This window comes from Momordica charantia (assembly GCF_013281855.1).
Source record: "Momordica charantia cultivar OHB3-1 chromosome 6 unlocalized genomic scaffold, Mcharantia_2.0 BLBB01000006.1, whole genome shotgun sequence".
NCBI classification, from domain to species: domain Eukaryota; kingdom Viridiplantae; phylum Streptophyta; class Magnoliopsida; order Cucurbitales; family Cucurbitaceae; genus Momordica; species Momordica charantia.
Genome location: NW_028275164.1, coordinates 3848151 through 3861727, shown reverse-complemented (window position 1 = coordinate 3861727; position 13577 = coordinate 3848151). Strand labels below are relative to the sequence as shown.

General features: G+C 36.1%; 2 protein-coding genes across 2 annotated transcripts; both read left to right on the top strand.

Annotated features, from left to right (window-relative positions):
- Nucleotides 1-137: 137 nt before the first annotated feature.
- Nucleotides 138-2039, top strand: LOC111006899 (RING/U-box superfamily protein). The gene has a single exon (XM_022279000.2). It carries the CDS (start codon nucleotides 541-543, stop codon nucleotides 1915-1917), a length of 1377 nt encoding a protein of 458 aa, XP_022134692.2. The 5' UTR covers nucleotides 138-540; the 3' UTR covers nucleotides 1918-2039.
- Nucleotides 2040-6759: 4720 nt separating this feature from the next.
- Nucleotides 6760-13522, top strand: LOC111007411 (cyclic nucleotide-gated ion channel 17). Its single transcript, XM_088125380.1, has 7 exons — nucleotides 6760-7248; nucleotides 8074-8647; nucleotides 9750-9962; nucleotides 10110-10408; nucleotides 11254-11365; nucleotides 11768-12004; nucleotides 12283-13522. The coding sequence occupies exons 1-7, from the start codon at nucleotides 7220-7222 to the stop codon at nucleotides 13003-13005; spliced, it is 2187 nt and encodes a 728-aa protein (XP_087981506.1). The 5' UTR covers nucleotides 6760-7219; the 3' UTR covers nucleotides 13006-13522.
- The last annotated feature ends 55 nt before the right edge of the window (nucleotides 13523-13577 follow it).

Here is a 13577-nt window from a genome sequence, read left to right as displayed (position 1 = left end):
TGAGAGTTGTCCAGTTCAATATAAGTAATTTATTGATTAAATTATGTAATAGTAGAAGCTTTAAAGTAAAATTTAAAAGAGGACCACTGGTGAATAAATTATTAAAAAAAATGTCTTCCGATCTAATTGAATTCAAGTCGATAAAAGAAGTAAAATCTGTTACAGGGAAAGAAATCAAAATCTGAATTTTTTACTTGTAATTGAAATCATTGCAATAATTGCGCTTTGTTTTGTATCCCAGAACCAGGCTGCTAACTGACAGTCAAACCTTTTTAGCCACTGATCTGAGATCTAATTTTAATTTTTTCTCTCTCAATAACTTTTAGTTTTAGGCTTTCTTTAGGAGCATTATTATTTCTTTTTTGGCCTTCTGATCTCTCCATCTGTCCCCATTTATTTCGTTTTCTGTCCTCTCGAAAACAACCTACACCTTCAACTTCACCTCTCCCTCCCAAATCACAATCCGATTTGACTTGCAGGCTATGAGACCTCACGAGTTGAGCTGAGTCAAACCGAGTTGGGTTTTTCCTTTTCAGTTAAATGGATTCGCTGCTTCTGCAAGTAAATGGAAGAATCTTCCCTTCCCCACCGCAGCTACAGCCTTATTATGTTGCTTCGCAGCCTCCTCCTTTGGCCCAATCGAGTGGGTTCAACTTGGAAAACAAGGTCAGTCCGAGCCTACTTCTCATCATAATCATTTTAGCCATCGTCTTCTTCGTCTCTGGTTTGCTTCATCTCCTCGTTAGATTCCTCTGGACTCCCCCATTACAGAGAGACCCAGAAAGTTCAGACAGTGCCACGGCTTTTCAAGGCCAATTACAGCAACTCTTTCACCTCCATGATTCTGGGGTTGATCAGTCCTTTATTGACACCCTTCCCGTTTTCCATTACAAAGCCATTATTGGATCCAAAACCCCATTTGATTGCGCTGTCTGTCTCTGCGAGTTCGAGGCTGAGGATAAGCTCAGGCTGTTGCCAAAATGCAGCCACGCTTTTCACACAGAGTGCATTGACACATGGCTTTTGTCTCACTCAACCTGCCCTCTATGTAGATCTAGTTTACTGCCCGATCACTTCGCCCCACACGCCAGTTGTGCGCCAATTGTTCTCGTTCTTGAATCTGGGAGTGAGAGTTCTAGAGATATTGTAGACGACAGAGAGGCCGCAATTGGTAGAACGAATCCGAACCCGATTTCAGGGTCGAATTCGCAGATGGGTCTTGATGAAGACCGCGAACTGGAGACGGGATCCGGCGAGATTGGGAAATTAGAGGATTCAAACGCAACCGTGGTGACTGTGAAGCTCGGGAAATACAAAAATGTCGAATCTGGTGAAGGCGGAAGTAGCGAGAACAAGAATGTGGATTCTCGTAGGTGTTTTTCGATGGGGTCTTTCGAATATGTAATGGACGAGAATTCTTCGGTGAAAGTAGCCATTATAAACACTCCGGCGAAAAAGCAGGGGAGCAGGAAGCCGGCTCTGCCGTTGACCCCTGGTTACAGGGCAGCCATGTCGGAGTGCGATTGCGAATCAAGAAGAGAGTTCAAACTCGGTGGGTTTGAACCTGGAGAGAATGGTAACACCAATAGCAACAAAATAGAGAAGAAGAGAATAGAGAGTTTCTCGATATCGAAGATTTGGCTGAGAGGGAAGAAGGCGAGAGAATCGTCGACAGATTGGTCAAGAAGGGCAGTTTCATTTCGATTTCCCATTCAGTCGAACGGTGGGGAGTTGGAGTGGGAAAATGAAGTGCGGAATGGAATTGAATTCGATGAAGAAAACCAGAGTCGTAACAGTGATCTGGACTCTCAATGTAACCAATCTTTCGCGAAGAGGACGTTACAATGGCTGGTGGGAAGACAAAACAAGGTCATTCACTTTCAATCGTCGCCTTCATCTTCTGTTTCAAATGTATAATTCTTCTCTGTCCATTTTTCTTTCTTGTTCAGTGCTCTGTGGAATATCCGTAAAAGAAAATAGAAACAAACGAACGATTAACATAGAAACCTCCACTCCAAGCAGGAAATTTTCCATCTCCATTTATTTTTTCTTTTTTTGTTTTTTTTTCTTTTCGGTTTAATGGAATAGCGGTGTTAGATTTAGTTACGGTAGCCAGTTGGGACTGGGAATTGGGTGCATAGATTGTATAATGAAAATGATGGGACAAGAAAAGAAAGGCAATAAATAGGAAATGGGATTCAAATTCAAATGGATTGGAAGAGAAATTGGGGAGTCTGGGGCTGTTTGCAATTTGCATTCAATGGATACAATTTTCATTAATTGGTTTTGGGGCTCTAAACCATTAATGCCTGAAATTAATACGGTCACGCCAGATGCGCCGAAACGGAACCCATTGTCGGTTACTAATAGGATTTTTGTTATTTTTAGATTCAAGTTTTGTTTTTTAAAATTACAACGTGTTAGGAATTCAAACTCACAACATATGGTTGGAGGTATATGCCAATAGCTACGTTCGTTCGTTTTGATATTTTTAGGGTAAGTTAAAAAGTATCATTTTGGCCTTCAAATTATATATATATTATGTTTCTCTTATCACTGGGTGAAAATTTAACCAGTTTACTAAAAAATAAATATATATTAGTATAATAATTAAGAATGAAGGATTAAACCTTAAAATTTAAAAAAAATAAAATGTAATGTGTCTTTCTTTATTCTCTGGCTATACTTGAAGGAGTGAATTTTATTTAAATTCATCTCTATAATTTTAAAAGGTATGTTTTCAATTGGTCAAATTAAAAAAAAATTGTCCCTATCATTAGTAGTTATTACTTGCGATATTGAAGGCGTGACACAAATTTCAATTTATATGATAATAGTGCTAATATTTCTTACTTAACTGACTGTTAGTTTTATTAAAAAAAAAAAATGGACTATATTAGTTGACTATATTAAGATTCAAGACTAACTAAAAATTAAAGAAAATTGTTACCAAATCAAGTATAGTTCAATTGGTTAAGACATGTATCTCAGAACAGAACGTCATGGACTCGAACTCACGACCTTTCATTAGAAGTATATGCTAGTTTTGGCATTTAAGTGTAAAGCTTAACTGGTGTAAGAAATACATTCTTGAGGTTTGAAATTATTTAATAATGTGTAAGCTTGTGAGCGGAAAGAATCAGTTAAGTACTTGTTTAGTACTATAAATTTTCATTGTTACTTGCGGAAGAAATTTGTTTTAGTTGTGGCATTGTGGCACCTTACCCATCCATTCCTCGTGGAAATGTTTACTGCTTCACACTAATTCGCATTGCTGAGTTGAATAACAATAGACTCAATTAGCATTTCAGTGGATTGCGTATGGACAACAAGACCCATGCATGTTTTTTTATTTTTTGGAGAAAAAAAAAGTGATGTCATCTTTTAGTTTGAAATTTTAGCTCTTAAAGTATTAAGTAGTTTAAGGAGTTGCTGTTGAAAACGATTTAAGATTGATATTGAGGGGTTGAACTGCTCCCATTTCTAAATATCTTTAAATGTTTATATTGCATATAAAGAGATGGAAACTTTGAACTTATATATGACTATAATGGATGACATGTTTAACCTATGTACTTAGATTAGTAATATAAATATATTTCAAAGACATATGTGATGTGTCGTGTGTATTCAAGTAAAATGGTCATCCAATTTTTTTTTTCAACCTTTTTTATTAGCATATTTCATTATCAACCAATTTAAATATAACTCAATTAATTATTAGCATATTTCATTATCAACCAATTTAAATATAACTCAATTAATTAGCAAACATAAATAAGGTATATAAACTTTTTTTTAAAAAAAAAGACATATAAATAAATTCTCACTCTTATATTTATTATACTAAAAAACCTCAATTAATTAAGACATTAATAAATTCCCTCAAATATCTAGGGTTCAAATTATTTCCTATTATTTGAATGAGAATACTCTAAAAAAACATATTTTCATCCTTTTTCTTTTTTTAGCTTAACAATTGTGGGATAAATAAATAAATTCAAATATGTAAAAATTTAAAGGCCATTTATGAAACATGGTTTTCTAATTATGGTTATGGGTGGCAAAAGGGTCGAAATAAAGACCTCGCTAGGGATAGGTTGATCTGGGCCTCTTCAAAAATTAGTTGGGTCATGGGCTAGCCTAGCACAAACATCTATGGCCCAAAACTGGACCACCGAGCCCATCGTTTGAAGGATCGTGCTGAAGTTAATAGACTGGTCTTATAGACAGCCTCATACTTTGTTGGAAAAGGAGAAATACATCGTGTGAATAAATAATGAAACAATACTACTTGCTAATATAATACCTATATCTCTTAGCAAAAAAGAAAAAAAAATTGAGAATTACAAAGAATTTGTATTTATTTATATCGCATTGAGTTTAAGGTTTTACCATTTTTGTGACATTTATAAAAAAAAAGTAATGATATTTTTTATAAAAATTTATTTATTTTATATTATTTGGTATAATTTCTCAACTGATATCTTATCTATGCATGTGTATATATCTATTAGGTTTGTAATATTTCTTAATAGCAAAAACAAATTTCATTTTCTTGAAACTTACCTTTTTATTAATCAAAATAAAACACTAACCATTGAATCAAATAAAATAACCTCTTTAAGACAAATAAGTTTTTCATTAATATTTTAGTATAGTTAATCATATAGACAATATAATATTTTAATTTTTTTAGTTCAATAATATGTGAGGACCAATCATTTGTTTGGGTTGAATCTCACCAAATTTTTGATAGGAGTATGTTCAAGTTACCAATATTCTTATTCCAAATCATAGATTAATGGATGTTAAAATAATTTACAAACTAAAAAACAAACAACTTTGTGTAAGAGTCATAAACTATTTTGTGGGATTTTATTTAAAACATTCCTGTGGAATTTCTTATTGTATTTTAATTACTTGTAGAAGAACCGTCTTTCCTCATCTGCATAGTTCAATTATTTATCTGAAATATTAATAATTAGTTACACATTGGAAAAAATCAAATTGCAAAGAAATTTAATACCTAATTTATAGTCCAAATGTACCTATTTCATTGGGGGTAGGATAGCATTATTTATTACATCACGGCGGCTTGAATTTGATCAAATAATAAATAATAATACAACCAATAATTAGAACTGCAAGCAAGAAAACTGCGAATTATGCCAAATATAAAACAACAAGCGTGTGAAAAGGCAGACAATTGAAAGTTTAGAAATTAGAATACCATTTTTCATTGAATTTTATTCACATGCGTCCGACTCCTATTTTAAACGAGAGAAAAAAATAATCAAATTATTTCAAATTTACAAGAGCCTAACATGTTCCAAGTCATCCCAGCATTATTGTTATAAATATTTTTTTAATACAAACAAACTATTTTTAGAAACAGCTACTAGCAAAAAAAATTAAAAAAATTTACTATGACTATAAAACAAAAAGCTTACCAGTAAATGAGATTATGCTTTTCAACATAAAAATAAAATCATTATTAAAAAAAGCTTTCAAGGAGAGAAAAAGAAAAGAAAAAGAATCAGAGACTAATGGTCTGGACGTGGAGGGGACGTGTCCGGGGATCCGCATCATAGGAAAAAAGTGAAAAGAAACACAAAAAATTAAGGAGGAAAAAAAGAGAAATAATAATTGTTGGATCGGAAAATTGACCAAGTTTGTGAACCTCGACTTGGATATGAGTTGACCCGAAGCAAGTCAAATAGGGAACTTGCAAAACATAAGACACTTCGATGACCAAATAAGTAGATGATCGAGCTATATTCGAAAGCGAATATAGTATTCACATCCCTGGGAGTGTGAAGCTAGAGGTTCCTATTTATAGGTGAGGTTTTCGAGAGGACCTCCGACAAAGTTCTAACGGCTCTTTAAAGTTTCTGAAACAATGACGTGCTGTCCTAAGATATGTTGGAAAGCGGATCCTGACAGAGTATATTTAGGTCAGCTCGACCAATGAATTGGATAGTTGACAAGAAAAAGATAGTGTCGATTCAGCCTCATACTAGTTCGACTCGAGATCTACGGTACCCGAGATGATGAATCTTGACTAATTCGAGGCAACTCGTTAGGATTGTCGTATCATAACCTGTCACATATCAGGTGAGAATTCACCCCACAGTAATAATAATAAAAAAGAAAAGACACTAGAAGATATCCATTTGAATTTAAGTACCATTTCGGATAACATTTTATAACATACAAACAAATAAGTTCAACAACTACATTATTAACATTATTCAAAAAGAAATGATACTGCTAGATCTGAACACAACATTTTATATTCAAATATCTTCTAGCCAAACAAATTTAATTTAAGTGGATAGATTAGATTAAATTTAAAATTCTTAGTATACTTTTAATTTGCATATAAATCTAAAAATATTAGTTAAATTAAAAAGTTGTTCTTATTGGGCGCCAAATTAAAATATGAGGGGAAGACCGTGGAATATGAGATAATGATTTGACGATTTGCAGAATGTTTGTTTGGCGAGAACAGTACTGATTGAGGAGAACCCACATGACACGGAGGAAAAATAAAACTTTTTTCTATTAAAAAAATTCATTTTGATATTCCTTTAAATGTCTCTCTCGTGAATCCTTTGAAGAACTTTACCAAATTGTCGCTGTGCTTTAAAAGGAAAGTTGCCAATTTCGCACTCAAATTCGAGAGAATTCATTTTCATTTGGGTTAAATTTTATCGCCAACAAAATGATTACCATTATTTACTTGAGAAAAACAACTGTGCGATGGCACAGCGCCGTTTCCAAGACACCAACACAGTGCCGCAGGAAATGCGATCAAGAGTCGAGGGTGGAGCTCACAAGAGTCCAAAGTCAAAGTAATGGTGGGAACTGGAGGCGGTGCCCTTCTTCTCTACAGGATGGTCGTCTGAGTCACGTGGGGTTTCGGTATATTATTGAATGGTTCGCTTCCATTTTGGTTGGCTTGCTCAAAATTTTCATCTTCTTTTTCCTCTCCTCTCACCAAACAACTTTAATTCCTAGTAGAAACACTGATTACCTCACCCCCAACAGAACCCAGATCTTCTCTCTTCCTGCTGTCTCTCTGTATCTTCTTCTTTCTCTGTGCCTCTCCACCAACAACTGAGGAAGAGGAGGATTCTACTCAACACCATGTTGCTGCTATTTTGATGGGTCATTGAGGATTTTTACGTTTCAGCTTATTCTCCTGTTTCCGGGCATGGAGTTGAGGAAGGAGAAGCTTGTTAGGTGATCTTTTCTTATTTCCTTGTTCCTAAGAATGCAGCATATTGGTAAACGTTGTGATTGATGAGCTGATTCTGTTTGTCGATTGGAAACAATGTAAATCTTAAATTTTTGGGACCTACGTTGCTTTCTTGTTGAAAGTGTGGTGAGATCTTAAGTTTTCATTAGATAGAGGCACAAGAAGATTAGAACTCTACATAATCGTCTGACCTGCACCACCAATTCATTATTTACGTGCTTAGTTTGTTGGGTAGCAGTTGGAAACGTATAATACATTAACTTGCTTTTGTCAGGAAGAAACCAAAAGTTGTCATACGTATTAACGTTCTAGTTTTTTTGTCCTTATTCTTTACCGTTTTATTTATTTATATGAAGTCTCGTACCAGGAAAGGAGTAGGAGACACCGTATGAGTGTTTGTAGGAGCCAACAAACCGAGTTTCAGACTTAGAAAGGAGTCCTCAGACCTTGTTGTTCTGGCATACAAGTAAACACTAACACGAATTGGAGCATCTCCAAAATTGTAATATATTGGGCTTGGAACCATATGGCCACTGTGTACCTATGCAATTAGAGTCTACTGGTCTTTCAATTCGTGTTTTTTGAGACTTCAACGCCTTATCGCAACAGAAATTAGAATCTACTTCTTTTAAATGGAATGACTTTACAGTTTTTATTCGTATCATTGCTTATCTTAACATAAACATAGAGAGGTCTGGGGAGAGATTAATGCTTGCCCCAATTTAAAGAAATTATGTATATATAACTAGTGTATTTATAGACTATTGTCTAGGTAATATGCTTATCATTTTCATTCCTGAAATCAACAGGTTTTATTCTGATCACAAAAAGCATAAGAAATCTGCTATTGGAAATAACAATGAAGCAATGAAACTTGAGAAGTCATCATCCAAATACTATATTTCGTCATCAAAATTCCTAATACCTGATAACGGATTAGGGGGAAGCAAAAATAAATTTGCTGAAACTTTTAAAACTGAGAAGTCCAAGGTGTTCCCTGAGGACCATGAACCATGGAGCAGAAGAATACTTGACCCTGGTAGCAATATTGTCTTGAAATGGAACCGGGTGTTCATTTGCTCATGCTTATTGGCACTCTTTGTCGACCCACTGTATCTTTTCTTGCCTGCTTTGAATGGGAATGGGCCATCATCATGTGTAAGGACAGACTGGAAATTGCGAATAGTTGTGACCTGTTTCCGGACTATTGCAGATATTTTCTATCTTCTGCACATGATTATAAAGTTCAGGACAGCTTATGTTGCTCCTAGCTCTCGAGTTTTCGGGAGAGGTGAGCTTGTGATGGATCCAAAGATGATAGCAAAGAGGTATATTAGGTCGGACTTTTTCGTTGATCTAATTGCCACCCTGCCTCTCCCTCAGGTACCTCATTCAGATTTCATTTCCTCAAACTTTTACTTAATATTCAGTGTACTCCGTCTTTAATCTTCACATGGCATTTTCATTTCCTTCTGGGGGAAACTGTAGCGACAAAGAGAACTCTGTAAGACAGATATGGTACCCTTACTTTGGAAAAATAGTGCTCTAGCTGAGATCAGCAAACGTACCTCATTATCTTAGCAGTTAGCACCTCTTCAATGTTGTATGTCTAGGAATCAGATTATTTTCCATTGAACCCAGGGCATTGATAAGTAAGATTAACTATTAAAGTCCATCTGCTTGGTGTGATGCGAGAATTATCATTTTCTTAAACAAGTTATGATGTGAGAATTATCCATCAATGGTAACCTAATCTACCTGTTTCAGTGCAGTAATAAAATGCTAGCACATATTTCTCAACCTGCCTCTTAACAATGAGAGTTTCATTTGGTCTAATCTGGTCTATTGTAGGCTAGATAGCATGTTATTTGTTTGGAAGACTTAATAATTTTCTAGGCCTCAGAATTACATCAAATCATTAGCCTATTTGTCAAAGCTTATGGGAAATTAGGGGTTGTCCCTTTAGATTTGGGAACATGTGATTGCAGCACCCTTTTTTCAGGACATCTCTTTGTTGGTGGGGTTATAGCAGAGTGGATGGTAGGTGGAGAGGCTTAAAGTTCGCGAGAAAGTTAGCTGCTCTTAGCTCTGTTTCAAGAGAGTGGAACTCTGGAGTGTTAGGTGATACTCTATTCAAGAAGTAAGAGTAAGAATTGGCTGGGAGTGAGTTGGTCTTAATGGCATATTTGAGAGAAAAAGGGGTTAGTAAAAATGAGTTCAAGGTGATTATCCAATGAGTTAGTGACAATGACCACCATCCAAATTGGAGTAAATTAAAGAAAGGGTTTCAAATGTATACATATAGATCACGGGAATACGAGAATGGGTAGTGTAGATCCACATGAAAAACTGTGTTATTTCCTAGGGGTAGGCTACTAAGAATGGAACCATTATCTTTGGCGATACTCATCTCCATGACTTAGTTTGACCTTTGTAATTTAATTATTAGATTTTTGACAGACTTGTAACTGCCTCTTCCATGCAGATTGTCATCTGGTTCATCATACCAGCAACAAGAAGTCGTCTAACTGATCATAAGAACAATGCTCTAGCACTTATTGTTCTGCTTCAATATATTCCGAGATTGTATTTGATTTTCCCACTAAGTTCAGAAATCATCAAAGCAAATGGAGTTGTTACAAAAACGGCTTGGGCAGGAGCTGCTTATAATCTTCTACTCTATATGTTGGCTAGCCATGTAACTCTCTCATCTCTCTGTCTCTCTGTTTGTGCGGAAGATTTCAGTATCTAATGTTATTAAAAGAACATGGCATAATCTTTGTTATATTCCTATCGTTTAAGGGAATTCCCAATCGGTAATATAATCTTATTTTGCTTTTTTCAGGTTCTAGGTGCTGCATGGTACTTGCTGTCAGTTGACAGATATACGTCATGCTGGAAATCATTTTGTAGGAAGAAGGAATACAATCCACTAGAATGCAACCTAATTTTTTTTGATTGTGATACATTTAACCATAATGACCGCGATACATGGGCAAATAGTACACTTGTTTTTGACAAATGTGGCCCTGATGGAGTTTTCAAGTATGGCATTTTTGGGAATGCAATGTCAAAGAATGTTGTCTCTTCAAGCTTTATTGAAAAGTACTTCTATTGTTTGTGGTGGGGCTTGCAAAACCTGAGGTATGATTTTTCTTTTTCATTATATTTAACTTCTAGGTACAGTGTCCTTAAGTGTAGCACCTAGACAACTCTTTTTCGGTTACGGGAAAAAGGAGGTAGAACCAATACATATTTCCTTTAAAATTGTCTTCCAGTTTACGGTTTGCTCCAGGGTTGTTGATGAAGTGATCTAGATATAAAGTATAAACAGTGTTCTTTGTAATGCCATAGGGAGCCCATGTCACTGGATCCTTGTGGTAGGGAAAGCATTCTTTGGATCAAATGATGTTACCTTGTTCTTTACTCCTCCAACTTGCTTTTGAAGGCTCTAGAGCCCTTCTGAAAGACCTTCACTATATGGTTTTTCAGGTTTGGGTTGTCTTAAAACCCACACTTAACATGAAAAAGATCCCTGGTGACCACTGACCCGAGAGCAGACTGAAAGTTAGTTAAGTATCTATACATATGTAAACAAATGTATTTCTGTTCCCAAAAGAAATTATGAACCACTGTTGGAATTTGGAAAATAGCATTTGTTCGAGATGCAAGTGAGTTTGTCCTCTGCAGAATGAATTTGGCTTCATGAATTGATTTTGAACATTTTATGGATTTGAATTTTTTTTCCTGCTAATTGAAAGTTTTTGTTAACTTGAAATACATGAAAATCTATGGACTTGCTATTAAATTGTTTAGGCAACTGTATAGAACGATCATCATAGGTTGTGGAACATATTTTGACCACTGATTACATGGCTGGCAGACTAGTACAACTTGATGTATGATTTTGTTCTATTATAGATGGTTATTTGATTCTTCATTTTATTTTTTCTTGAAAGTACTAAATAACTTCTTGCTTATTTTGTCAGTTCATATGGACAGAATTTGGAGACAACCACTTTTATCGGTGAGACACTTTTTGCTGTGCTCATTGCCATCTTAGGCCTTGTATTATTTGCCCATCTGATTGGGAATATGCAGGTGAGAGACTGAGGGATAAATTTTCGTCTTTATTCATTGGTTTGATTAAAACTAAAAATTTGATAAATAAATTTTCTTGCTGATGTTTGCTCCACTTGTGTTGGATTGTAAGTTGATTGAAGATAGGAAAAAGGTTGATTTTATTGCCTTTACTTGGCATGTTATTACAGCTAGAATCCTCAATTGATTGTCTCATCTATGGAAGAACTTGGTCTTGCTTCCCCAACTTGTGCAAATATCTACCCAATCCTAGATAGTTTTTGTAGTGATTTTTGTTTGGATAAAATCTCACAGTTCTTAAGGAGTTTCCATTAAAATTCTTAGTAATGATCTTTATCCCCATTTCTTTTCATTTTATTGAATTTATTATCATGTGCTGATTGACCTTATCTTTTGATGCAGACGTATCTGCAATCCCTCACGGTAAGGCTTGAGGAATGGAGACTAAAGCGAAGAGACACAGAAGAGTGGATGAGACACCGCCAACTCCCTGAAGACTTGAAACGACGTGTTCGACGTTTTGTACAATATAAGTGGGTAGCAACTCGAGGAGTTGATGAAGAAGCCATCTTGCAGAGCTTGCCTGCTGATCTTCGACGTGATATTCAATGCCACCTATGTCTAGATCTTGTCCGACGAGTATGTTTCTCTTACATACTTTATCCTTTATATTTTGCACTCTCTATGGGAACCAAAGCCTGAGAAGTTCGAAATGGCTTCTTCCCAGTTCCCATTTCTCAGTTTCTTCTGCTGTGCCATAATTCAAGGCATATGGTTCTCATGTGCTTTATTTTTCATATTGGCATTCCGATTGTGATAATGCCTTATTATACTTGTTATTAAGTAGGCAAATAGACAACAATAAAACTCGGGAAGCACGTTTTTGCTGCCTATGAAGATACTTCCTCGTTTTGCAGGTCCCTTTCTTTGCACAGATGGATGATCAGCTGCTTGATGCAATATGTGAACGCCTCGTGTCCTCCTTGAGCACTGAAGGTACTTATATTGTCCGTGAGGGCGACCCTGTAACAGAGATGCTGTTCATTATCCGAGGCAGATTGGAGAGTTCTACTACAAATGGAGGTCGCTCTGGTTTCTTCAACTCCATAACATTGCGTCCTGGAGACTTTTGTGGGGAAGAACTACTTTCTTGGGCCTTGCTCCCAAAATCCACCACCAACTTGCCTTCTTCAACTAGAACAGTCAAAGCACTCAATGAAGTCGAAGCTTTTGCACTCCGTGCTGAAGATCTTAAATTTGTGGCCAACCAGTTCAGACGGCTTCACAGTAAAAAATTGCAGCACACATTCCGCTTTTACTCCCACCATTGGAGAACATGGGCAGCTTGCTTCATTCAGGCTGCTTGGCGTCGTCATAAGAAAAGGATGTTGGCAAAAGATCTCTTAATGAAGGAATCATTTACATTCTCTGATAATGTGGCTGAAGAAACTAGCCAAGGAGGAGGGGAACAATTCTCTATTGTTTCAAATCCTTCTCAGACAAAAATGTATCTGGATGTAACCTTACTGGCGTCAAGGTTTGCTGCAAACACAAGGAGGGGCGTTCAGAGAATGAAAGATGACTTGCCAAAGTTACAGAAGCCGGCCGAACCTGACTTTTCCATCGAGCCTGATAGATAACAATATCCAGTAGTGTCGGATAGCTATATTTCCCTCTGAGAAGGATGAAATCCATTTCAGATGAGCATCCTTCTTTATGTCATCTGGTATTTCAGACCTTACAGCGGCCTGCCCATTTCCTCCATGATGTATAGTTTATGGATCACCTGCTCTAATCCAATGCTTTTAAGAGTTGGTGATGCAATTTGTGTCGCAAACTGTGTATTAATGTTGCAACCAGTAACCTGGTCATTAAAATATGCTAAACTCTTAAAGACAGTATCTGAGTTCGTTGGATGGTTAAACGAGCTGCTGCAACGGTAGCTGCAGGCTACAGCCAGAAAGTGCTAACGGAGCCATGCAGGGATGGGACTGCTGCTGCGCTAGAAAGCTTTATATTTTTAACATACTTTACATACTTTTTGATCTTTTTTAGTTGGAATTTTCTGACTTATCAATCATCCTTAGTTATGGCAGGACTGCCTTAGATTGAAGATGTTGAAAAATTTATCCAATCAGTCACTCTCATGACTTCAAACTGGTCTCAGCAAATTTATCTACGAACAGTAATGGCAATTTAAAAGTTTGTTATT

Bases quoted from the DNA above. Each gene is read 5' to 3' on its own strand.
- LOC111006899 (XM_022279000.2), top strand. From the start codon at position 541: ATGGATTCGCTGCTTCTGCAAGTAAATGGAAGAATCTTCCCTTCCCCA.
- LOC111007411 (XM_088125380.1), top strand. From the start codon at position 7,220: ATGGAGTTGAGGAAGGAGAAGCTTGTTAG. The intron at 9,963-10,109 runs GTAACTCTCTCA...TGCTTTTTTCAG, and splicing joins TCTATATGTTGGCTAGCCAT to GTTCTAGGTGCTGCATGGTA. The intron at 11,366-11,767 runs GTGAGAGACTGA...CTTTTGATGCAG, and splicing joins ATCTGATTGGGAATATGCAG to ACGTATCTGCAATCCCTCAC.